This window comes from Pseudoliparis swirei, chromosome 23 (assembly GCF_029220125.1).
Source record: "Pseudoliparis swirei isolate HS2019 ecotype Mariana Trench chromosome 23, NWPU_hadal_v1, whole genome shotgun sequence".
NCBI lineage: Eukaryota > Metazoa > Chordata > Actinopteri > Perciformes > Liparidae > Pseudoliparis > Pseudoliparis swirei.
The window spans coordinates 6,092,731-6,117,477 of NC_079410.1; the positions used below are offsets into that span (position 1 = coordinate 6,092,731).

Consider the following 24,747-nt stretch of genomic DNA (forward strand, 5'->3'; position numbering starts at 1 on the left):
TTAACCCACAACCTCCTTCACCGCCTCGCAGTACGGTGGCGACCGGCGGAGCACGAAGGCGGAGCTCTGCAGAAATACACACCGAGTTCCTGGACATCACACTTTTCTAACATCGTTACACATGAGCTGCCGGTGAATTGATACGGTCGGGTCGACGGCTCAAGCTTCACGGGTGACTTCATAAAAACTAACACTTGTTTATTTTCTGCAGTGCTGTGCAGCATTGTGGAGGTAAAGCCAAGGCAGTAGAAACTGTTGTCCTATAGTCCTTCGCTTTGTTTTTTCCCCCTGTATATTTGGTATTAGTATTTAGTTTTTAGTATTTAGTTTTGTGTTTTATAATTATTTTTATTAATGCTCTGATGTGCACCGCTGCTGTGATTTTTGAAATGTCCCCACTGCGGGACGAATAAAGGTATATATCATATCATATCATAGCTGCATTAAATCTTTACTTATGTGACATTATATTCATTGTATTAAGCTGATGGCTTTTACCCAAAGCGACTTACAATCATGTTATATTCATACACTGTAGACACAGCTACAGGGAGTCATTCAGGGTTAAGCGTCTTGCTCAAGGACATATGGACTAGGGTGGGGATTGAACCACTAATCCCCTGATTGAAAGATGGACCTGCTAACCGACTCACAAAGCCCCTCCGGATGTTCTTCTAAAGGGAATCACTTAACCCCACTGTTAGTTAATCTACCGTAAAACTGCTTTACACAGTTCTTTAATAAGCAATAAACAAAATGTAGTAATGAGCAGGAAAGGGAACAACAGTACACGAACCGTGAATGTTTTTCCTGTTTATGAAAACAGTTTCATTGTAGGTTTTGTCCTGTTATTGCAACGATACTTCTGTTGCTTCATTCTCAAAATAAGCAGAGTGCTGTCGCGAAATAATAAAAAAGAAGCACGATCTAACCCCTCTATTTCTATTTGAGTGCTTTCATCTTCATCCCTTGCGTTTCCACGTTCAACTATATACAGTACGAGTACACTTTTCATCATCATCTTTCAGAAAACCAACTTCTTTCCCTTTTGTGCTTTAGTATCTGCCTTGAATAGGGAATGTATACTGCCACCCAATGTGCTCTGAACTCTCGCTTTCAACTGCTGCACATTGTTGTTGTTGCCATGGCGCTTCAAAGGACGTTCAACGCGCAACCATGGATCCCAAACTTCATGGAAGAAGAAAAAAAAGACCATTTGAGGTAAACAGTAATATTCTAGCAGGTATTACCTATAAAAAAACCTGTCACATTTTATTGGATAATTGGCTTGAGTAAATAGTTATCCCAGGCATTGCACTAGCCAGTAGGGAGCGTATTCCTGCAGGCCACGTGGAGGAAGATGGATGTTTCGCCAAAACAAGCATTTTTCTACACAATTGAAACTATTTTGAGGTACCGCAGAGATTAGATATTTCTTTGCACTTGAATAAACACAATAAACACTTGTCAAGCTAAGTCCATGACCAGTTTCATGGTGTTTCATGACTGTGGGTCTGTGGTTAGCGGGTCTGTCTTTCAATCAGGGGGTTTGAGGTTCAATCCCCGCCCTAGTCTGTGTGTCCTTGAGCAAGACACTTAACCCTGAATTGCTCCCAGCTATGTCTATGTAACATGATTATAAGTCGCTTTGGATAAAAGCGTCAGCTAAATGACATGTAATAATAGAATAAATACATGTTCGCCAAGAGAGGTTGGTGCATGGACTTGGAAGAACTGCACTCAGTTTCTGAGTAACCAGACATGGATGCAGGATATCTGAGCTGCTGACTCAACATAACTCTAAAATTGTCCCGGTCTTTGGTTTTTCTTTCATCGTTTCCCGTTTTATTTTGAAGTCCTTGTCTCTCGTGCCATCGGTTTCCCTGCACATCCTGTCCCTGTGACTGTCTGCCCTGTCCCTGATTGTCTCCTCCTCCAATCTCCTGGCCCTCTGTCTGTTCGTCTGTTGATATCTCCGCTTAAATCTTTGTTTCTGTCTTGATCCCGGTTGATATCCCGTGTTTTCTGGAAGCTTTCTGTAGGCCTTGTTTTTTGTGAGCTCCTCTTTTTTTGAGAGGAATAAAGTTACTTTGCACCGTTTGTCTACATTTGGGTCCTCTCTCTGGAACCGCCGTGACAATAAAACAGATCCAGACACAGACTTATATCCCCACACACCTTTGAGCAGTGTTTGCTGCAGTATTATGTGCAGTGGAAACACAAACGTGGAACGGATGCTTAACTTTACCTGCAGCCCACATGTTTAGCAGATAACCAGCCAGACATAAAAGTAGCAAAGCAGAAGTTACTGCAGGCACGGTTGAAAGACCCGACTATATCTATTTATGTATGGATATGGGGAAAAATAGCTCCAGTTAAGCAGCCGCTACATGTATTGAGAGGACTACAGGATGTCTTGGAACACAACCCAATCTTTACAGAAATTGGGCTTCCAGAGAAGTACTAGGACGTTGAGATTGGTCACATGGAGCTATCAGGTCTTTAACATCGCCAGACAATGGTTTTATTATTTATTTTACTGACTATTATTAACCATTTGCAGCAGAAAACATGTCCGACGATGTTGCCTTGAAATGTATCTTCCCCATTCAAATAATCAATAATCCGAGAACCAGCTGCAAACAATTCAGAGCCTTCTCTTTCTTGTGAAGAATGTGTCTGAGCACAGACGACCTGGACTATGGCGCTCATCTTGTGAAGAACAAATGCATATTGTGCTCTTTCCAAAGGGGCACAGCCGCCCAGTTTATGAGATAAAGCCAGAATTGGCACAAGGAGAGCATTGATTTCTGTCTTTATTTCAGTGAAGCAATTGCATCCAGCTTTTCTTTTGCTCTGAGCATTGCTATTGTGAATCTAAGGGACCACAGTCACTTGGTAAAAGAGCAAAGTAAATGTGCGTGTCGTCTGCGTAGCTGTGATAAGATTCGTCATTGTCGTATATGGCTTGAACTAAAGGGAGCATGTACAGGTTGAATAATAGTAGCCCAAGAATCGTACCCTGGGGGACTCCACGTGTCCGCTTAGATTAATGAGTGGATCTACAGGACGAGTGGGGAGTAATTAAATCTCATATGATCCAATAATGCAAAAGTAGACCCTGTTGAAATGTACTGAAGAACATTAACTTGTTTTCAAAATAAAACTAATGCCACTGAGGGAATAACATGTTGAATAAGTTATGTTTGATATTGCAGTTATGGGTAAGATATTATATCGTCCATGTTGGACTTTAAAGTAATGCAATGTTTAGAAGATATATTTTGTAGGGGAGGAGTGTGGACCGCTCTGCCCTCGCATTTTCTTTTAAACCTTTCCTTACATTTATTTGAACTCCGCCGAAGGTGTGTGAGCTGTCTTTTCAGATTCCTGCAAGCCACATCGTCTGAGCCTGTGGACTGTTGACACACTCTCAAAATGGTACGACTTTGTATATTTTGCGGTTAAATTATAAAAGTTTTTATACGCCACTAATGACATAAAATAAGGTCTGAATGTTGAGAATCCATACAGGGTCAAATACTGAAACAGACAATGTATCATGTTCATATTTTCGGACTTAAAAATGTAAAAGCATATATATTGCAGCTTTATCCAGGCGCCGCGTGAGCTATTCACTCCTCCATAATGGAACACGCTTTAACCATGACATTGAAAGACCTGAAAACTTTGCATTCCGGTCTGCATCCAGCTTGCATCGTGCAACACGGAGGATCAAGCGCATCGTCTCGACTTTCAGGGGCGGCTCATGCCCAGGTGTGTTTTGAAAGAAAATACTCATGTAGAGAATGCTCAGCCTTGATAAAGCATGCTGTTCCAAGCGAAGAGCAAAGAACTTAAGAACATCGATTACACAACTGAGCTTGCTTTCAAAAGGTTCTTTGAATGGATTACCCTGAAATTAAGCATCCTATCAATACATAAAAAATTATAAATCATGTAATAAGGCTCAGTTAACACACATGTGCAGCTCTGATAACTTAAGTGATGCCGTTAATATGGGAATGATTCTTTAACATAACATACTGGCATTATATGATGTTATATATATATATTCAGGATGTTCCTTTAAAAAACATTAAACTCATGTCGAATTATGATGATGTGCATGACGTCAGGGAGTTTATTAAATATGTATAGCGTGGTAGCCTAAGTGCATACATCTTCACAACTTCTTTATGAAAAGGAAAGGCGGGCTGAGCATCTAAATCCCGTCGGAGGGGAACAGAACGCGCGCGCATGGGACGCGGGACGTGTTGGACACACACAACCAGGAGAAGGAGGATAACGATGGGCGTCAAGTTCCTCTGGGATTCGTTTTAAGACAGTGGCACCAGTGATAGATCAACTTTACACGACTTAAGAAACATTTATTTAAAAGGGCTGAGAGACCTTTTTTCCCTCTCCCTCTCGCTCGAGAGCCTATAGCCTCCAGCTCCAAGTTGTTCTCACAGTTCAGCAACCTATGAGCGGGAATAGCGCGATTTACGCGCAGTTGGTGCCTCCGACAAGCCGCCCCTTTGCCCGCGTGCCAGTCGGTGTGCCTCTCGGACCCGTATCCTCACCAGACTGCCACCGCGGACCGACAGAGGAAGAGAGTCTCCGATGGAACATCATGCAGCGCTTTGAACCCATGGAGACATGGCACATAGGTTCCTCTTCTCTACGAACGGACCCAGCGCCAGATTCGCCTTCATATTCACGGTGTCACTGTCCTGCACCTATTTATGCTACAGTATTATTTTTTGCCGCAGCGCAATCATGACAACCCGGGGTTACGAGGGGAGGAGATGCTCGCCGGGCAAGAACGCCGGAGGGAAGAAACTTCTTGGGAAATTAGACAATTGCGCGTCGCTGGAAGTCCGGGCGGCTGTGGATGAGTCCGCTGCCCGCCGGGGGGCGAGTGATGTCCGCGAGCAGAGTAAAGCCGCTGCCTCGTCTGGGAGCCACTGGGCTGACGTGAAGTTGAGAAACATGAGCGTGGCGCAAAAATATGGGAATAAGAAGCTGCCCAACGCGCTGATAGTCGGTGTGAAGAAAGGAGGCACCAGGGCGGTGCTGGAGTTCATCCGGATACATCCAGATGTGCGCGCTCTTGGAACAGAGCCGCACTTTTTCGACAGGAACTATGACAGAGGGCTCGACTGGTACAGGTGAGACCACCATTTAAATAAACATTCATATGTAGGCCTATATATATATTATTTTTTTCTGAGAAATTGTTAATTGATATATTTCTGCATATATATGTGCTGTTTGCACTGCTCTGCCGGGCAAGGGACTCTGACATATGACGTCATGATGAACGCGTCCATGTCCAAATGTCCATTCAACTCGTTTTCTGACAAGTGTGAATGCAGGTGTATGAGATTACACGGCACTTCCCTGTCATGTAATTATATTGAGATGTCTCAAGTGGCCTGTAGTTCAATTTCGGGGGAACATATCTGCGTCGCCTCCTGTGTATCCCCCAGATGTTGGCTGTCAGCAGGTCTCCATGGTGCATGAGACAGATGTAGGATCAGTTCACACGCGGCCAACAGAGCAGAAAACACCGGCAGCCTGTAAGTTACCTGCAGACTTCAAACAGCCACACCGGGGCACGACATGTTTGCTTTACATGGCAGAGGGGCTCACAAGGTGCAGTGAGCCCAGAGCATCGACCCCCCCCCCCCCCCCACACACACACACACACACACACACACTGTCTTTCAAGAAGGCCCTGTTGTATCTCATTTGAAGTTAGGACTTATTGTGTTTTCCTTTTCAGTATTATATTGAAATCTGAAACAGAAAGTTCAAGTTTCTTCTCAATTTTTGTTTTGTTTTGTTATATATATATATATATATATATATATATATATATATATATATTATTGCCAAGCAGATTACACTGACTGAAAACGTCAAGTCAGCAGAGGTCCTCCAAAAGGCTCGATGGTGATGCGTTGCATTATGTCATGTTGTTGGAGCAGCCTGCACATCTCCGCTCACACACCCATCACCAGTGTGGTGGGAACTGACCTCAGAGCAGTGCTTCAAGAACATGGAGGAAAAAAAATCAAAATTAGTACAAACTTGAACTCGAGGCTAAACTGATTCGATTTTGGTGGCCAAAGGTTGAGGTAGACTGGGACTTTTGGGACTTTTCTCTCATTTGACACACACAACAAGGAGGAAGGGAATAACGATCGCCGTCAAATCCCCCCCTCCGGGATTTGTTTTAAAGCGGTAGCATCAGTAGACTAACATCCAGACTTTACGCTCAATAAAACGTGTTTAAAGAAGGACTGACCAGTTTCTTCCCTCGGTCACTTCTTTAATTAAACAATTGCTCTCCGCTGGCAGTCAGGCCTGGATGAGCCACTCGGCCAACTATAATAATAATATGGGAATAAGAAGTGCTCATAGTCGATGTAAAGAAAGGAGTTTATCCGGATACATCCATGAAAGGGAATGTCTTGACATGTATCCACCTTGATTTAAGAGGAACTGTTCGCAGTCAAAGGTCACTGTGACCTTGACCTCAACCCGTCCCATTCTTGTGAATGTGTACCGGTGACCTTTGAGTGAAGTTCTCCGTATTTGGCCCACATCGATTCGACTTTTAAACAGGTTTTTGGCTGCTAGCTCCAGAATTCCTATGCTAATTTCCCATAAATGTATAATAGGATAAAAAATGATGAAGCGATGACATTTTGGACACACATGGATGTAAATTGGACGGTGGCTGCAAGCGGAGGAACGGAGCCACGCGGCGGTAATTCTAGTTTTATATTCGACGAAAGGCCGTGAAGGAATGTTGTCACGGTGCGTTCTTTATTTAATAAATTAACCGTTTAACCCAACAGAGACGGACTTCAGTGGGCTGTCACTAAACTCATTACTGCAGTTTTATTCCAGGGCCTCTTTTCATTAGAGTAAATCAAAGTGTTACAGAAAGCACCGCAGCGCTATCAAACTATGAAGTTTGATTTAACTTCAGCTTCATGGGCTGTAGAGTGAAAATACATTCACAAAATGAACAAACAGTGCATGTGATGTCAGTGTGAATACAGTTTACTCCTGCAGATGTGAGATCCTCCATCACATGTGTACAGTAGAGATATCTGGAAAGCTTCTCCATGGTCCTTTAACCCTCCTGTTACCTTTAGGGTCAATTTGACCCCATTCAATGCTTAATGTCGGTGTTCCTTGGGGTCAATTTGACCCCATGCTGTTTTTTACTGTGTCAAACATATAAGAAATATCAACATTTTTATATATTTAAAGGGCTATTTAGGTAGTCAACAAACAAACATAAAGTACCTCACACTTAAACTTGGGAAACAATATTAATTCTAATAATTTTCTGGAGGTTTTAATTGCTGGGGTCAAATTGACCCCGAGGGTAAAATATGTTAGTAAATGTAAAGGTAACAGGAGGGTTAAATCATCAAAATAATGAACCAGAGGCTCTACGATCACAAAGATGCCAAAAAAAACTCCAGACTCCCCTGATTTGAAGATCCAAAAAGCATTTAATAATCTAAAATCCCCTCTGTATTATACTTGGTTAACACTGGGAGGCCATGTTTTTGTATAACACAGGAAAGAGAAGGTACAACTTCCTGAGGCGTTTCTTGAGCGACGGTTGATCGTTGTTACATTACATTACATGACATGTCATTTAGCAGACGCTTTTATCCAAAGCGACTTGCAATAAGTGCATTTCAACCTAGAGTACAAACTAAGAACAACAAGAATACAGGAAGTAACATTTCCTCAACATAGTCGAACTACAAAAGTACCATAAGTAAGCACTATTTAAGTGCCACTGAAGTGCAAATCTGTGTTTTAATCCAGATATAGTCGTTGTTGTGCGTATTTCTCAAGTGAAATAGATCGAGAGACGCTCACAAACGAAAGGCGTCGCTCTGGCTCACACTTAACGGAACGAGCTGCAAAGGAATCGACGGACACCGTGACACATGGCGGCTTGACGTGGCCCAGAGGATGTTTTTTCCTTTCAGGGGTGGAAGTGTTGATTGATTCTCACGTGCGTGCACAAAGAAGGCCGCATGTAAACGCGGCGTAACGGGGGTCAGTGGTACATAATTGAAGGCGTTCTGTTTGGCGAACGAGCTTCTGCAGCAACAGCGAGTTAAGAAAGACATTATAGAAATGTATCCACTGCAGCGACCTTCCTTTGCATTAATCTGCCATCTAAATGCAGCTTAATGATGCACCGGGAACTGCTTATGCCCAGAGGTTTGGGCTTTACTGAAGTTTGATTTTGGTGATGTCACTCTCAATCCAAGCAAAGATAAACCGAGGTCCCACGCTGATGTGATGCCACAATCACAGAGCTGGAATATTGCACACTTGTCAGAAGCTGACAGTTCATATACTCGGGATACGTCAACAATGCCGTGGACACAGAGGCTGGTTTAATTCCGCTGTTCTTCAAGTGACTGAGTGGTGCTCATTGTGTTCGACTGGCTCTCAGTGATTATCCGTCACAGTGTTCGGCTCGTTGGCAGCACGTCGCCTAAAGTATCTTTCCATTTTGATTAACTGTCACATTCTTCTCTCAAGCAAGTAACGATGCGTTTGCTCATTCCACATGTGTTGCTCTGCTTGGCGCACAAGTTATTAGTTGGCCTCTCTCTCCGTCTGCCAAATTACTTTTATAATGAATTTATTTTTCATTTAATCCGTTTTCGGTTTTTTAAAATCAGATCTTTTGGGATGCATTAAACTGACACTATTAGGAGACATCTGGAGACTCAAGCAACCAAGCAAGCAATGTAATCGCAAACACCTAACACAATTACACCTTGTAGGAACATATACATAAATAAGACATGCAGTGTGGCTCCAAATGATCCATGAAGAGACATGTGTTCAAAGTAACAGAAAGAACAACGTGTTGAGTCTGACGAAAACATTCTAGGCAGGGAATATGAATAATAAGAAAAAAGTGAAGAAAAATCATTAGGAATATATATATATAGAGACGTTTTTCTAAACAATTATAAAAGTTTCTCTATGAATATTCAAAGACAACCGGTTTATTTCTAATCATTAATTCAAGTTGTGCTAATGTGCTTGTGCACCATTCCCAACGTTGTGATAGGTATTTTATCTTTACCATTATAAACGAGGCACTGCAGGAAGTTGGCCTCCAGTTTTTTTAATTTCCAATTTAAATATATAATCACAACATTTGTGTTGCTGGTTGGTTTTACAAGTTTGTGCACAGCTAAAAAAGGCAACAGGCTTTTCATCTCTAGATTATATATATAACATAAATGCAATTGTTATCACATTTTGGATGTATTGAGTTGGTCATATCGATGGCTGCATGGGCGCCGTCTCGTGCCGATATTGTTCTCCTTTGCATGTGATGTTTTTTTCCCTTTTTTTCCCTTTTATTAACTTTTATTTCAATTTTTGTTGAACACTTTTTTACCAAATTAAATAAAAACTAAATGGATAGCTGCTTTTATTGAAATAAACAAAACAATTTAGTGGCAGATTTATCTTTTTTGGTGTGTAATGAACATTATAGCCTTCCAGGCCGATTATATGAGGAATGAAATGTCCCGCTTCCTTTTCAAAATTGCAAGTGTCCTCCCAAGATAACGAGGATAAACTAATAAATGAATCATGTTCAGGACTAATCTGTCTAGAAAATAAACCCTCAACATACTCTTTTCTTGCCATTCAAACTACTTTGTTTGTATTAAAAGTTATTTCTTATGAGCTCATATCTGTTGAACAGAGAAAAACATACAACATATGACACCTACTTATTAACTCCGGTCAATCCCAGTCCGTCCCGTTACATTAAGCGCGTGACGGATCATTTAGTGTCTAAAGAAAAATGGTGCAGTGTTCATTACTGTGGCTCCTCAAGAGAACACGGCCATCCAGGAGAAAAACATACCTTTCAACGCCACCAGTTTCCGAGCACTTCTCTCTGCACTTTTTGTCCATCCTCCGCAGAATCAGAAAGATCAAACAAAAAAACATGTCGCTATACAACATCGAGACATAAAGGGCATCTCGGCTCTATTGATTTCACAGGAGTCAGAAGCACTTCCAGTAGATTCTCTGAAACGGGTTGAAATTGTATGAGAGGCGATAGCTGCAGCAACAAATATTCTGCAGGTCCACATTAATTGGCTCGGAGAGGCAGGGAGCTCTGGAACAGTTTCACCAGAAAGGTTGACGAGGACAGAAAGTTAGATGGTTCTCCTTTAACACAAAACTGCCATACACACAGCTGGGGATTGTGAGGCATTCCTCTGCATTATTAACGGGCCGTCTTCATTGCAGTGCAGCTCAGAGTCATGTAGTAGTTAACATTAATTAAAAAACAACTCTTTGAGATGTTTCCCCTGTGAGAGCCGGCTGAACTGCAGAGACATTGTGCTCGTGTTCCTTTAATAGAATAGTGATCGTGAATACATGTTGGACACCAACAGTGCCGACCTGGCTGTGCCGTGTGGTATTTTGATCGACACGTTCACTCCTTGCTCATCAGCCACCAATCTGTCGGTCTGTCAGTCCACCATTTTGTTCCAGATGACTGTTTCATAATTGCCATGCAATTGACATTCATGGTGTTCAGAGGATGAATTATATTCAATAACTTACGTCATTACTTCTCCTGAAACACCAATGAGGTTCACCTTTGTGTTTTGGAACAAAGGGTCTTGACAACTATTGGATGTTACATAACAAACAAACAAAATGTAGGCCCTATGTAACAGCGACGATGTAACAGCTACAGGCAGCTACATGCAGGTAGGCTACAAGCAGCTACTGGCGCTACATGCAGGTACAGGCAGCTACAGGTAGCTACATGAAGCTACAGGTAGCTACATGAAGCTACAGGTAGCTACATGAAGCTACAGGCAGCTACATGCATCTAGAGGCAGCTACTGGCAGCTACATGCAGGTAGCCTACTGGTAATACAGGAAGCTACAATCAGCTACAGGCAGCTACATGAAGCTACATGCAGGTAGGCTACAAGCAGCTACTGGCGCTACATGCAGGTACAGGCAGCTACAAGCAGCTACAGGTAGCTACATGAAGCTACAGGTAGCTACATGTAGCTACATGAAGCTACAGGTAGCTACATGAAGCTACAGGCAGCTACATGCATCTAGAGGCAGCTACTGGCAGCTACATGCAGGTACTGGCAGCTACTGGCGATACATGCAGCTACAGGCAGCTATTGTCAGCTACTGGGAGTTACTGTCAGCTACTGGGAGCTACTGGCAGCTACACGAATGGTTTAGGTTAGCTACAGAGAGCGACTGTTGGTTCAAAACAACAATGGCGGCTCCAGAGAGGTTAGTGTAGACGCTGCAGTAGCATCAGTGACGCATCAGAACTTTAAAGGCTTTTCCCAAATGGGAAAATATGTTTCCACTATTGCCCCGACTGGAACTGGCAAGGGTGTGATTGACAGATGGTTCATCTAATCACCTGCTGGCTCCAATAACAACTTCTCAGATGGTTCTGTGTGACAGACCATCTGGCGGGTCACGTTGGTATCAACGCCCTGTGCCTTTTGCACCTTTCATCCGCCAAAACTCGACAAATACATCTTCCTGTGACTCACAAAAAAACGTAACACCTTCTGAACTGGAACAATCTTGTCAATATACTCAATGGATGCAGTATATTGTACCCTTTTTTCACGTTTGTTCACGTTCTAGGAAATACGGTAGCCTACTGTATTTTTTGTCATTACTGTGTTTGAATATACACTTTTATTAATCCCCAAGGGGAAATTAGTTCTCTGCATTTAACCCATCCTTAGTTATTAAGGAGCAGTGGGCTGCGGTGAAGCGCCTGGTTCAAAACAACAAATGCTTGGGTCAAACAACAAATGGCAGCTGTCTGATTTGTGTCTTGAAAGTGAAAATATATTTCAATTTGTGCTCGAGTAGTCCCTGAAACAAATGATACTCTCAACTAACTGTCATCTTGGAGACATTGCAATCTGGAGATATACAGCAGTCAGCAATTCTCAGCTCATTTTAGCTCCTCCTTAGAGTGTCAGCTTGTTAACTCTCCCCCTCGGCGAACCCGGTGCGTCACTCCCTCCTGACCATCAAATACCATCTGAGCTCCGCCTCCTACGTCTCCTTCTCTACTTTCCCACCATCTAACTGAAGAGTAAAGCCTCTAAAGGTGTGTGTGTGTATAGCAGTGGTCCCCAAACTATGGCCCGCCTCCACATTTGGCCCGGCCCCCTGAACAATACCAGAGACGCATTATGATTTATTTAGCCTCTGTCAAATAGAACAGAATAATGTCGAAAAGGTTAGGTAAGATCCCGGTAAGGGTTATTAATATTTGGTTATGTGTGGCTTTCTGGAAAACAATAAATGTTTACATTTAGGCACCCTGCGATCGTCACACTTTTTCTGTTCCAAACTGACCCCGGCCCCCATCAGAGAAGGAAAAGTTATGTGGCCCTCACAGGAAAAAGTTTGGGGACCCCTGGTGTATAGTGTCCTCCCTTCATTTATACATATCCTTGACTCACATTGTATGACGCTATGGCGCGAACTCCGAAAGAACTTCGAAAAGCTCCGACGTCGATGCAAATTACTCATGTATGCTGCTCTTGCTCTTTTTGCATATCATGTATTTAATATTTTTACAAATGTCATGTTATTATATATTGTACGTCAGGGACTACGGATGGAAATTAGCTCAAAGCTATAATCTGGCATATTTACACTGAAAACATAACCTGTCTAAAGTGTTCATTAATGTGCATTGTCCCTCTTCAAATAAAACGATTAACATTAACTTTTTCATGATATTCTAATATTTAGAGAGAGGATATTTGAGTTTTCTTAAGCTGTAAGCCATAATCAGCAATAAATCAGAATAAAAGGCTTGCAATATTTCAGTTGATTTGTAATGAATCCAGAATGCATGACATTTTTGTTTTTTTAATTGCATTACAGAAAATAAAGAACTTCATCACAATATTCTAATTTTCTGAGACAGTCCTGTATATAGAGACGTTTTTCTAAACAATTATTATAGTTTGTCTATGAATATTCAAAGACAACCGGTTTATTTCTAATCATTAATTCAAGTTGTGCTAATGTGCTTGTGCACCATTCCCAACGTTGTGATAGGTATTTTATCTTTACCATTATAAACGAGGCACTGCAGGAAGTTGGCCTCCAAGTTTTTTTTTTGTGTTGCTGGTTGGTTTTACAAGTTTGTGCACAGCTAAAGAAGGCAACAGGCTTTTCATCTCTAGATTATATATATAACATAAATGCAATTGTTATCACATTTTGGATATATTGAGTTGGTCATATCGATGGCTGCATGGGCGCCGTCCAGTGCCGATATTGTTCTCCTTTGCATGAGATATGTTTTTTTCCCTTTTATTAACTTTTATTTCAATTTTTGTTGAACACTTTTTGACCAAATTAAATTAAAAACTAAATCGATAGCTGCTTTTATTGAAATAAACAAAACAATTTAGTCGTAGATTTATCTTTTTTGGTGTGTAATGAACATTATAGCCTTCCAGGCCGATTATATGAGGAATGAAATGTCCCACTTCCTTTTCAAAATTGCAAGTGTCCTCCCAAGATAATGAGGATAAACTAATTAATGACTCATGTTCAGGACTAATCTGTCTAGAAAATAAACCCTCAACATACTCTTTTCTTGCCATTCAAACTACTTTGTTTGTATTAAAAGTTATTTCTTATGAGCTCATATCTGTTGAACAGAGAAAAACATACAACATATGACACCTACTTATTAACTCCGGTCAATCCCAGTCCGTCCCGTTACATTAAGCGTGTGATGGATCATTTAGTCTCTAAAGAAAAATGGTGCAGTGTTCATTACTGTGGCTCCTCAAGAGAACACGGCCATCCAGGAGAAAAACATACCTTTCAACGCCACCAGTTTCCGAGCACTTCTCTCTGCACTTTTTTTTCCATCCTCCGCAGAATCAGAAAGATCAAACAAAAAAACATGTCGCTATACAACATCGAGACATAAAGGGCATCTCGGCTCTATTGATTTCACAGGAGTCAGAAGCACTTCCAGTAGATTCTCTGAGACGGGTTGAAATTGTATGAGAGGCGATAGCTGCAGCAACAAATATTCTGCAGGTCCACATTAATTGGCTCGGAGAGGCAGGGAGCTCTGGAACAGTTTCATCAGAAAGGTTGACGAGGACAGACAGTTAGATGGTTCTCCTTTAACACAAAACTGCCATACACACAGCTGGGGATTGTGAGGCATTCCTCTGCATTATTAACGCTGCAATTGACATCAGCTCAGAGCATGAATTAACATTCAGTAACAACTGGCATTAGCATTCTGTGAGACACCAATGCAGAGACTTTGTCGTGTTCCTTGACAGAAGGTCTGAAACTGTTGGAGCACATACAACAAGCAAACATGCAGGTGCCTACTGGTAATCGACAGGCAGCTCATGCAGCTCACACTGTCGGTTGCAGTACATGTCAGTGACTGGTTCATAATTACACATGCACATGCACATCATGGGTTCAGGCATGCTTATATTCAGGTAGCTTACTCATTACGTAGCTCAAGCAGCAATGAGGTTACATTTTGAAGACTACAACTATGGATGTACATGAACTAACAGGAAGCACATGTGCCCTATGTAACAGCTACATGAAGCTACAGGCAGCTACATGCAGTGCTACAGGCAGCTCTGGTGCTACATGAGTACGGTATACAGGCAGCTACAGCACTACATGCAGCTACATGAGCAAGCAGTACATGAGTAGCTACGGCAGTCCACATGCAAGCTACAAGCAGCTACATGCAGCTACATGAAGCTACAGGCAGGTACTGGTAATACAGGAAGCTACAGGCAGCTACAAGCAGCTACATGAAGCTACAGGCAGCTACATGCAGGTAGGCTACATGAGCACTATGGCAGCTACATGCAAGCGACAGGCAGCCTAACATGCAGCTACATGAAGCTAAATGCAGCTACATGAAGCTACAGGCAGCTACATGCATCTAGAGGCAGCTACATGCAGCTACATGAAGCGACAGGCAGCTACATGCATCTAGAGGCAGCTACATGCAGCTACATGAAGCGACAGGCAGCTACATGCAGCTACATGAAGCGACAGGCAGCTACATGAAGCGACAGGCAGCTACATGCATCTAGAGGCAGCTACATGCAGCTACATGAAGCGACAGGCAGCTACATGCAGCTACATGAAGCGACAGGCAGCTACATGAAGCTGCAGCAGCACATGCATGAGGCAGCTACATGCAGCACATGGCAGCCTACATGAGCAGCAGCTACGAAGCTACAGGCAGCTACATGCATCAGAGGCAGCTACATGCAGCACATGAAGCACAGGCACCCTACATGAAGCGACAGGCACCCTACATGCAGCTACATGAGGCAGCTACATGCAGCTACATGAAGCTACAGCAGCTACATGAAGCACAGAGCCACATGCAGCTACAGAGCGACAGCAGCTACATGCCACGAAGCCACATGAAGCACAGGCAGCCACATGCAGCTACATGAAGCACAGGCAGCTACATGCAGCTCCACAGGCACCCTACATGCAGCCACATGAGCTACAGGCAGCCACATGAAGCGACAGGCACCCTACATGCATCCAGAGGCAGCTACATGCAGCTACATGAAGCACAGGCAGCTACATGCACTCTGAAGCACAGGCAGCTACACAGCAGCCACATGAGCAGCATAGCTAAATGCAGCTACATGAAGCTACAGGCAGCTACATGCATCAGAGGCAGCCACATAGCATGAGCGACAGGCAGCCACATGCACCCTAGAGGCAGCTACATGCAGCTACATGAAGCGACAGGCAGCTACATGCAGCTACATGAAGCGACAGGCAGCTACATGAAGCGACAGGCAGCTACATGCATCTAGAGGCAGCTACATGCAGCTACATGAAGCTACAGGCAGCCACACGCACATGAGCAGTACAGGCAGCACATAGCGACAGGCAGCTACATGAGCTAGGCAGCTACATGCAGCACAGCGACAGGCAGCTACATGCAGCTACATGAAGCTACATGCAGCTACATGCGACAGGCAGCTACAGGGCAGCTACAGGCAGCTACATGAAGCGACAGGCAGCTACATGCAGCTACATGAAGCTACATGCAGCTTCATGAAGCGACATGCAGCTACATGAAGCTACATGAAGCTACATGCAGCTACATGAAGCGACATGCAGCTACAGGTAGCTACATGAAGCTACATGAAGCTACAGGCAGCTACATGCAGCTACATGAAGCGACAGGCAGCTACATGAAGCGACAGGCAGCTACATGCATCTAGAGGCAGCTACATGCAGCTACATGAAGCTACAGGCAGCTACATGAAGCGACAGGCAGCTACATGCATCTAGAGGCAGCTACATGCAGCTACATGAAGCTACAGGCAGCTACATGAAGCGACAGGCAGCTACATGCAGCTACATGAAGCTACATGCAGCTTCATGAAGCGACATGCAGCTACATGAAGCTACATGCAGCTACATGAAGCTACATGCAGCTACATGAAGCGACATGCAGCTACATGAAGCTACAGGTAGCTACATGAAGCTACATGAAGCTACAGGCAGCTACATGCAGCTACATGAAGCTACTGGCAGCTACATGAAGCTACATGCAGCTACATGAGCACCCCTACATGAAGCTACAGGTAGCTACATGAAGCTACATGAAGCTACAGGCAGCTACATGCAGCTACATGAAGCTACAGGTAGCTACATAAAGCTACATGAAGCTACAGGCAGCTACATGCATCTAGAGGCAACTACTGGCAGCTACATGCAGCTACAGGCAGCTATTGTCAGCTACTGGGAGTTACTGTTAGCTACTAGGAGCTACTGGCAGCTACACGAATGGTTTAGGTTAGCTACAGAGAGCGACTGTTGGTTCAAAACAACAATGGCGGCTCCAGAGAGGTTAGTGTAGACGCTGCAGTAGCATCAGTTACGCATCAGAACTTTAAAGGCTTTTCCCAAATGGGAAAATATGTTTCCACTATTCCCCCGACTGGAACTGGCAAGGGTGTGATTGACAGATGGTTCATCTAATCACCTGCTGGCTCCAATAACAACTTCTCAGATGGTTCTGTGTGACAGACCATCTGGCGGGTCACGTTGGTATCAACGCCCTGTGCCTTTTGCACCTTTCATCCGCCAAAACTCGACAAATACATCTTCCTGTGACTCACAAAAAAACGTAACACCTTCTGAACTGGAACAATCTTGTCAATATACTCAATGGATGCAGTATATTGTACCCTTTTTTCACATTTCCTCACGTTCTAGGAAATACGGTAGCCTACTGTATTTTTTGTCATGACTGTGTTTGGTTCAAAACGACAAATGCTTGGGTCAAACAACAAATGGCAGCTGTCTGATTTGTGTCTTGAAAGTGAAAATATATTTCAATTTGTGCTTGAGTAGTCCCTGAAACAAATGATACTATCAACTAACTGTCATCTTGGAGACATTGCAATCTGGAGATATACAGCAGTCAGCAATTCTCAGCTCATTTGAGCTCCTCCTTAGAGTGTCAGCTTGTTAACTCTCCCCCCTCGGCGAACCCGGTGCGTCACTCCCTCCTGACCATCAAATACCATCTGAGCTCCGCCTCCTACGTCTCCTTCTCTACTTTCCCACCATCTAACTGAAGAGTAAAGCCTCTAAAGGTGTGTGTGTGTATAGCAGTGGTCCCCAAACTATGGCCCGCCTCCACATTTGGCCCGGCCCCCTGAACAATACCAGAGACGCATTATGATTTATTTAGCCTCTGTCAAATAGAACAGAATAATGTCGAAAAGGTTAGGTAAGATCCCGGTAAGGGTTATTAATATTTGGTTATGTGTGGCTTTCTGGAAAACAATAAATGTTTACATTTAGGCACCCTGCGATCGTCACAATTTTTCTGTTCCAAACTGACCCCGGCCCCCATCAGAGAAGGGAAAAGTTATGTGGCCCTCACAGGAAAAAGTTTGGGGACCCCTGGTGTATAGTGTCCTCCCTTCATTTATACATATCCTTGACTCACATTGTGTTTTATGTCTGGTACATCAATATATTCGTGAACTTTACTTTTCCAATATCGCTGAAAAATCAAAAATATAGGCGGTATCATTATAAAAGTGGAAATGTTAAAAGTGTTTTGGATCGAGCACAGCAGTGTGTGAACTGGTATGAGAAATTGGGTTTTCATAAATGATATTCTCGTTTTGAACGAGGCGTTTCATTTGGCGATAGACCGAAGGTGGTCTGCTCCTCAATGTGTGGTTGTGTGACTCGTGTGTAGTGTGTTGACAACAGGAGTCCTGCTTTCAATCTAAAAACCAATACATTAAAAGTCAATGTCACAGAAAGACGACGTGGACAGACGTCAACGACGAGAGCTTCAAACGCAACGGCGAAGCATCCAAAACAAATTAGCCTCCCACCCAAGACCTCCCTCCCTCTCTCTTGGCCGGCAGCGGGTCTCATTTACAGTATTGAGCTGATCTTCCACCTGAGTTCATCTTCCCAGAGTGATTAAAATGTCACGGCCGAGCCCGTAATGCATCCTGACTTCAAGTGTCACCAGGGACTGGGAAGAAGACTGGAAATTAATGAAAAGGTGGTAATCAATCAGAGAACTTCAGTCAAATGTCAGTTAATTAAGGTCTGTGCGTGTGTGTGTGTCCCACAGAGCATTTATGTCCTTATTAAAGTACGTTTTTAATGTTTTGGTTCCCTCCGATACTTTCATACTGATAAAGATGCTAAAGTGGGCGTTTCCCTCCAAGCGATTCCATTGTTATGACAATCATGTAGATTTTCCAAAGTGCAAATAATCATCACCGAGCAACGGCGGAACAGCTTTCACGTGAAATCACCCACCGCCATAAAGATCTTCAATTTTATCTTTTACTTTGCAGATTTCTTGGGGGCACGGGGAAGAAAAAATAAATAATTAAAGCTGCTAGCAGCATTGAGCGGGCCCTCGACAATTCACGCACGTCGAGCGTACTCGCCGGTCGTCCGTTCGCCGGACCGAGAAGGCTTGCGACCTTCAGACCGAGCGTCAAAGAGTTAGACGTTTCCTTCTCCGAACGCAATGACATATCGACGAGATCTTCGGTAGTTATGATGACATCGAACCAATAATGGATCCCAGACATTTTCGGATGAATCGGAGAAAGCGTTTTGGAAAAAAGCGCAAAAAATATTTTTAAACAAAATTCAAAATGGCGGAAAATCTAAGTGGGTGGAGCTTATGGTCATAATGTAATTGTTGTTAGAGCATGTCTAAGCGGACACGTATGATGAATTACGAGGTAATCGGTCATTGGGGGCAAATACCGTGGCCCAAAGAAAGAACTATTTGTGTTCCCGTTACCAGTAGGTGGCGCTACGACTAAAATAACAAATTAGACTGCAGAGGTCTTCAGGCCTGGAGTCTCATCACACATGTGGAGTTTGGATTGGATCCGATGATGTGGAGTCGAGTGACATTGGTTTATTCGCTCACGGCGAAGGACCATACTTTGACGCTATACCGAGGTCCCAATGTTCGACGTATCGTTACGAGCTTCGCAGGGGAGCATTACCAAGGTATTAGGTCTATCTTGGGAAATTTTGAGTGGGATCTGACTAATCTGTGATGAGCAGGGTATAAAAGAATAAAACATGTAACTTCATGGTGCCACTAGGTGGCGCTTTGACCATAAGAAAAAATTTGCATATTAATCTCTTCAGGGTCAGTATGTCATGATATCTGAGAAATATGGAGCAGATTACATCATGTATGGGCAAGTTACATCAACTTGGATTTTTATGGCGAATTGTGTTTTTTTATGTTTTTTTAAAGTTCGACCGACCTCTCAAAGTTTAATATTTTTTAAATCTTTCAAAGACTTAAGAGGAAAAAGGTCTCAAGATCATATAGGGCGAGTTTGGAATGAATCGGGAGTACGCTCTAGGAGGAGTTAACTGTTTTACAACGTCAAAAAAACATCAAAAATGGCAAAAAATGCAGATATTGATAGCGCCCCCTAATGTTCAAATATTATGAAAAAAATAGGGTAGGTTAAGGGATGCCATATGGACATATGATAGAAATTTGGTGAGGCTAGGCCAAAGGATTTGGAAGTTATGTAACTTCAAATATTAGGCCACACCCTTTAAATGTTCATTGGTCCATATCGTCTGAACGTAATAAGATATCAACAAGATTTTCACAGATTATGATGACATTGACCCAATAATGGACCACAGAAATTTTCGATGTGCGTTTTGGTTGTAAAATTATCTAATAGAACAGAATAATGTCGAAAGGTTAGGTAAGATCCCGTAAGGGTTATTAATATTTGGTTATGTGGCTTTCTGGAAAACAATAAATGTTTACATTTAGGCACCCTGCGATCGTCACAATTTTTCTGTTCCAAACTGACCCCGGCCCCCATCAGAGAAGGGAAAAGTTATGTGGCCCTCACAGGAAAAAGTTTGGGGACCCCTGGTGTATAGTGTCCTCCCTTCATTTATACATATCCTTGACTCACATTGTATGACGCTATGGCGCGAACTCCGAAAGAACTTCGAAAAGCTCCGACGTCGATGCAAATTCAAGAAATCCCAATTCATTTCTGATGATGAATGCACACATAGGTGATCGTGGAGAGGAAGTCTCCAGGGGCAGGCAGACATTTACAATGTCACAATGTTATTATGATGAAGGGCAATTCACATCAATTATGAGACGAGAAGAAAAAAAAAGGTTCCGCTGCCAAACAGATGATATTACAGCGTTGCACAAAGCCTTTTCAGACTGCATTTCATCAACGCAGCACAACAGCTGTAAATGCTACACAAAATACACAAAGTAAGCAGTAATCCTCATCTGAGAACATGCCGTTTAGGGTTTCAGAGCTTTCCTGTCTTCTTTCCGTCGATACTTCCCTGAATGTTATTCACCTCTGTTCCTCACCGAGCTGGATTGGCCGCGGGATTGCCGAATATCTGTCCGGACTGCTCTTTGTTAACTCTTAATAGACTTCAGAGGGACCGGGCCTCCGTCGCTGGTGATTAATGATCACATGTCATCACAGCTGTAATCTAAGTGAGTGATACTTTAATAATGGAGCAGCTCTCTTTAGCCGAGACTGGATCCATGCCAGATCAAGAGGAAGAGGAAGATGCCCTTTTTAGGAAGTGCAGTGGCACACACATGATGAGAGTCACCCAGCATATAAAAGCAGAACCATTTCTTTATTAAATCATGTGAGCGGAAAAAAAGAAGAAAAAAAAGCTCCAATTGAAGACAGATATAAATGTGTCCAAAAAAGGAATTACCCTGAAGCTGCAAAGACTGTCTCTCAGGCCAGAGCACAACTCACACACTTAATGTTTTACCAACTAGACCAAAATACTATACAGTCCAACTCGGCATGGCACTTGCATCATGTTCGTTTGTGTCTTCAGCATTCATCTGATCTTCCCTTTTTGTTACCATTGATATACTGCAGTTGCGTGTTTTTGTGTTGCTCTAATTCAGTCTGAAGATAATCAAACAATGTGTTGCATATTATTTGACTTTGACTGCAGACCTCTGATAAAAGTTGTTGTTCTATTTCTCCAATACATGTTCACCTCTCTGTGGCTGAAGACCGTGACCTTCATGACTCTTGATGCTGCTTCCTGTGATAACACACAGGCAACAAGAGCCAAGAGACCGCGCTTCCTTTAATTCAGCGTGTAACAGTTTGGTTGTTGAATAACTCGGGGGACCAGACACCGCGCGTGTAATGGATTCTTTGATTTGGACCCCTCTCCGGTCAGTCTGTGAGGCTGCAGGTTGTTCAAAGGCCGAGGCTCATAAATCGTCCTGGTTATGACACACGTTTGATGTCCGGTGGGAGCAACCGGCCTTTCTCAACATCTGTGCCCACAATCCCACCCGGGTTTGCATTCAGCTGTTATTAGTAATATTCTAATTAATTACAAGTAATAGAGAAGATCATGTACATTCAGCACTGGTTAGCTTTGGATATATATATATATAGTAAAAAAATAAATATATATATTATATTATATATATATATATATATTACAACAAAATAAATAATCTATTTATATATTTTGTATACATTTTTTTAAATACAAAAATACATTTATATTTTACCAAAGAAAATCTCTATATATATAAATAAAATCATAATATTGTGATTTTTCATATTGCACAGCCCTAACTTAGTTTTGATAGAGAATACAGAGGCGTGATGCCTGACGTAATTGTACATGCACAGTGTTGGAGTTATCACTTTGTTTGCTCTTCATAAGCAACTTGCATTCTACACGTGAAGTTGTTGTTTCATGACAATTTTGTAATGCTGCTGCAAACATGTCCTGATGACTCACCTTGAACGTGCACTAAGCAGCGCTCTGTGTTTAATGTTCAGACCGCAGGGAAACGACGGAAACACAGAGTTCATTGATCGTTCCCGAGGAGGTGATTGGAAGTTGACCTTTACTGGTCCGATGGTAGGAATCCCCGATGAGCCGGCGCTGCTCTTTGGACCTTTAAGTTGTTCACCAAGACTCACACTCCGCCGCTTTAATCCGGTCCCCGTGCATCGGCCCTTCAAGGTCCCATCTGTGTTCACTTTGAGAGTCTGTGGAGTTTTATGAGGCTTATTTGTTTTACTGTTAACCGGATTAAAGTTCAAGTAGTTCTTGCTATTTGCTCTGGTGCCCGTGGGGCGTGAGTGGGGTCCTCTGTCAATTATTATATGAAACAGAGGAAGATTTTAAATGCTACGTGCCCGAACATCTTTGTTTTGTATGGACATTAAAATGAAGACACAATGGCCGACAAAAGATTTCCATTGATTTTTCAGGTTTGTGATGAGACAGAGTTTCTGACGGTATCCTTTGTATACACTTTTAATCTCATTACTCTGAAACACTTACATATTTCCATATTTAGTAAAGCCATTGACAAATTAGAGGAGACAACAAACTTCACTCATTATTACTAAGCTCTTGCGTGGAGATGTTGATCTCATTGGATTCCTTTCTCATCTTCCTCTTCATCTATTAAAGCGATCATCACAAAAGGAAAACTGATAGAAATGAATAATTCTGCCCTATTGACATTAATTTGCAAAGACCCTGTCTATTATGTATGTTCATTGTTAGGATATTTAGAATAAAACACACTAATATGTCTACAACATGGAAGTGATTGGCCTGTCATCTAAAGGATGTTTACTATATTCTGTTCAGCATATGTTCTGATTATATACTGTATATTAACTGATTCTACAATGCAGAAAGAAATACATATTGTACAGTGTGCCATGCTAGTTGTGTTTTATGTCTGGTACATCAATATATTCGTGAACTTTACTTTTCCAATATCGCTGAAAAGTCAAAAATATAGGCGGTATCATTATAAAAGTGGAAATGTTAAAAGTGTTTTGGATCGAGCACAGCAGTGTGTGAACTGGTATGAAAAATTGGGTTTTCATAAATGATATTCTCGTTTTGAACGAGGCGTTTCATTTGGCGATAGACCGAAGGTGGTCTGCTCCTCAATGTGTGGTTGTGTGACTCGTGTGTAGTGTGTTGACAACAGGAGTCCTGCTTTCAATCTAAAAACCAATACATTAAAAGTCAATGTCACAGAAAGACAACGTGGACAGACGTCAACGACGAGAGCTTCAAACGCAACGGCGAAGCATCCAAAACAAATTAGCCTCCCACCCAAGACCTCCCTCCCTCTCTCTTGGCCGGCAGCGGGTCTCATTTACAGTATTGAGCTGATCTTCCACCTGAGTTCATCTTCCCAGAGTGATTAAAATGTCACGGCCGAGCCCGTAATGCATCCTGACTTCAAGTGTCACCAGGGACTGGGAAGAAGACTGGAAATTAATGAAAAGGTGGTAATCAATCAGAGCACTTCAGTCAAATGTCAGTTAATTAAGGTCTGTGCGTGTGTGTGTGTCCCACAGAGCATTTATGTCCTTATTAAAGTACGTTTTTAATGTTTTGGTTCCCTCCGATACTTTCATCCTGATAAAGATGCTAAAGTGGGCGTTTCCCTCCAAGTGATTCCATTGTTATGAAAATCATGTAGATTTTCCAAAGTGCAAATAATCATCACCGAGCAACGGCGGAACAGCTTTCACGTGAAATCACCCACCGCCATAAAGATCTTCAATTTTATCTTTTACTTTGCAGATTTCTTGGGGGCACGGGGAAGAAAAAATAAATAATAAAATCCTGCCGCCCGCCTGAGGAATCACACGCTCCCCTCTCGGGCCCGAATAACGAGCAGACGCATGAATGATGCCGCGTGCCGCCAGGTGTGTTTGAGGGAGCGGGAAAAAAGAAAAAAGTTGTATCAAAAATAATAACACAAATATATGTTTTTCAAAGCCTGCACGTCATTTAAATTTCTCACCACCGAAGGTTAATAACGCGGCTCCCAAATCAGTGTGCAGGCTGATTTGATGACATAATTGAATATGAGCCCCCCCCCCCCCCAAACTACAACATCCTAGTTCACATAAATGTTTGTAGTTAGTGCCGGTGGCGCCGCAGCGCTCCTCATTAACATCGCTCCATGACAGGCGGTTATTACCCAGGCTGCTCACGCCGACATGAAAAGCATCCCTCCTGAAT

General features: G+C 42.7%; 1 protein-coding gene across 1 annotated transcript in view; it reads left to right on the top strand.

Annotated features, from left to right (window-relative positions):
- The first annotated feature begins 4,662 nt into the window (after positions 1-4,662).
- Positions 4,663-24,747, top strand: part of hs3st2 (heparan sulfate (glucosamine) 3-O-sulfotransferase 2) — a 34,137-nt gene continuing 14,052 nt past the window's right edge. The window contains exon 1 of the mRNA XM_056408063.1: positions 4,663-5,174. Within this exon, the coding sequence (XP_056264038.1) occupies positions 4,663-5,174 (512 nt within the window). The remainder of the gene's footprint in view (positions 5,175-24,747) is intronic.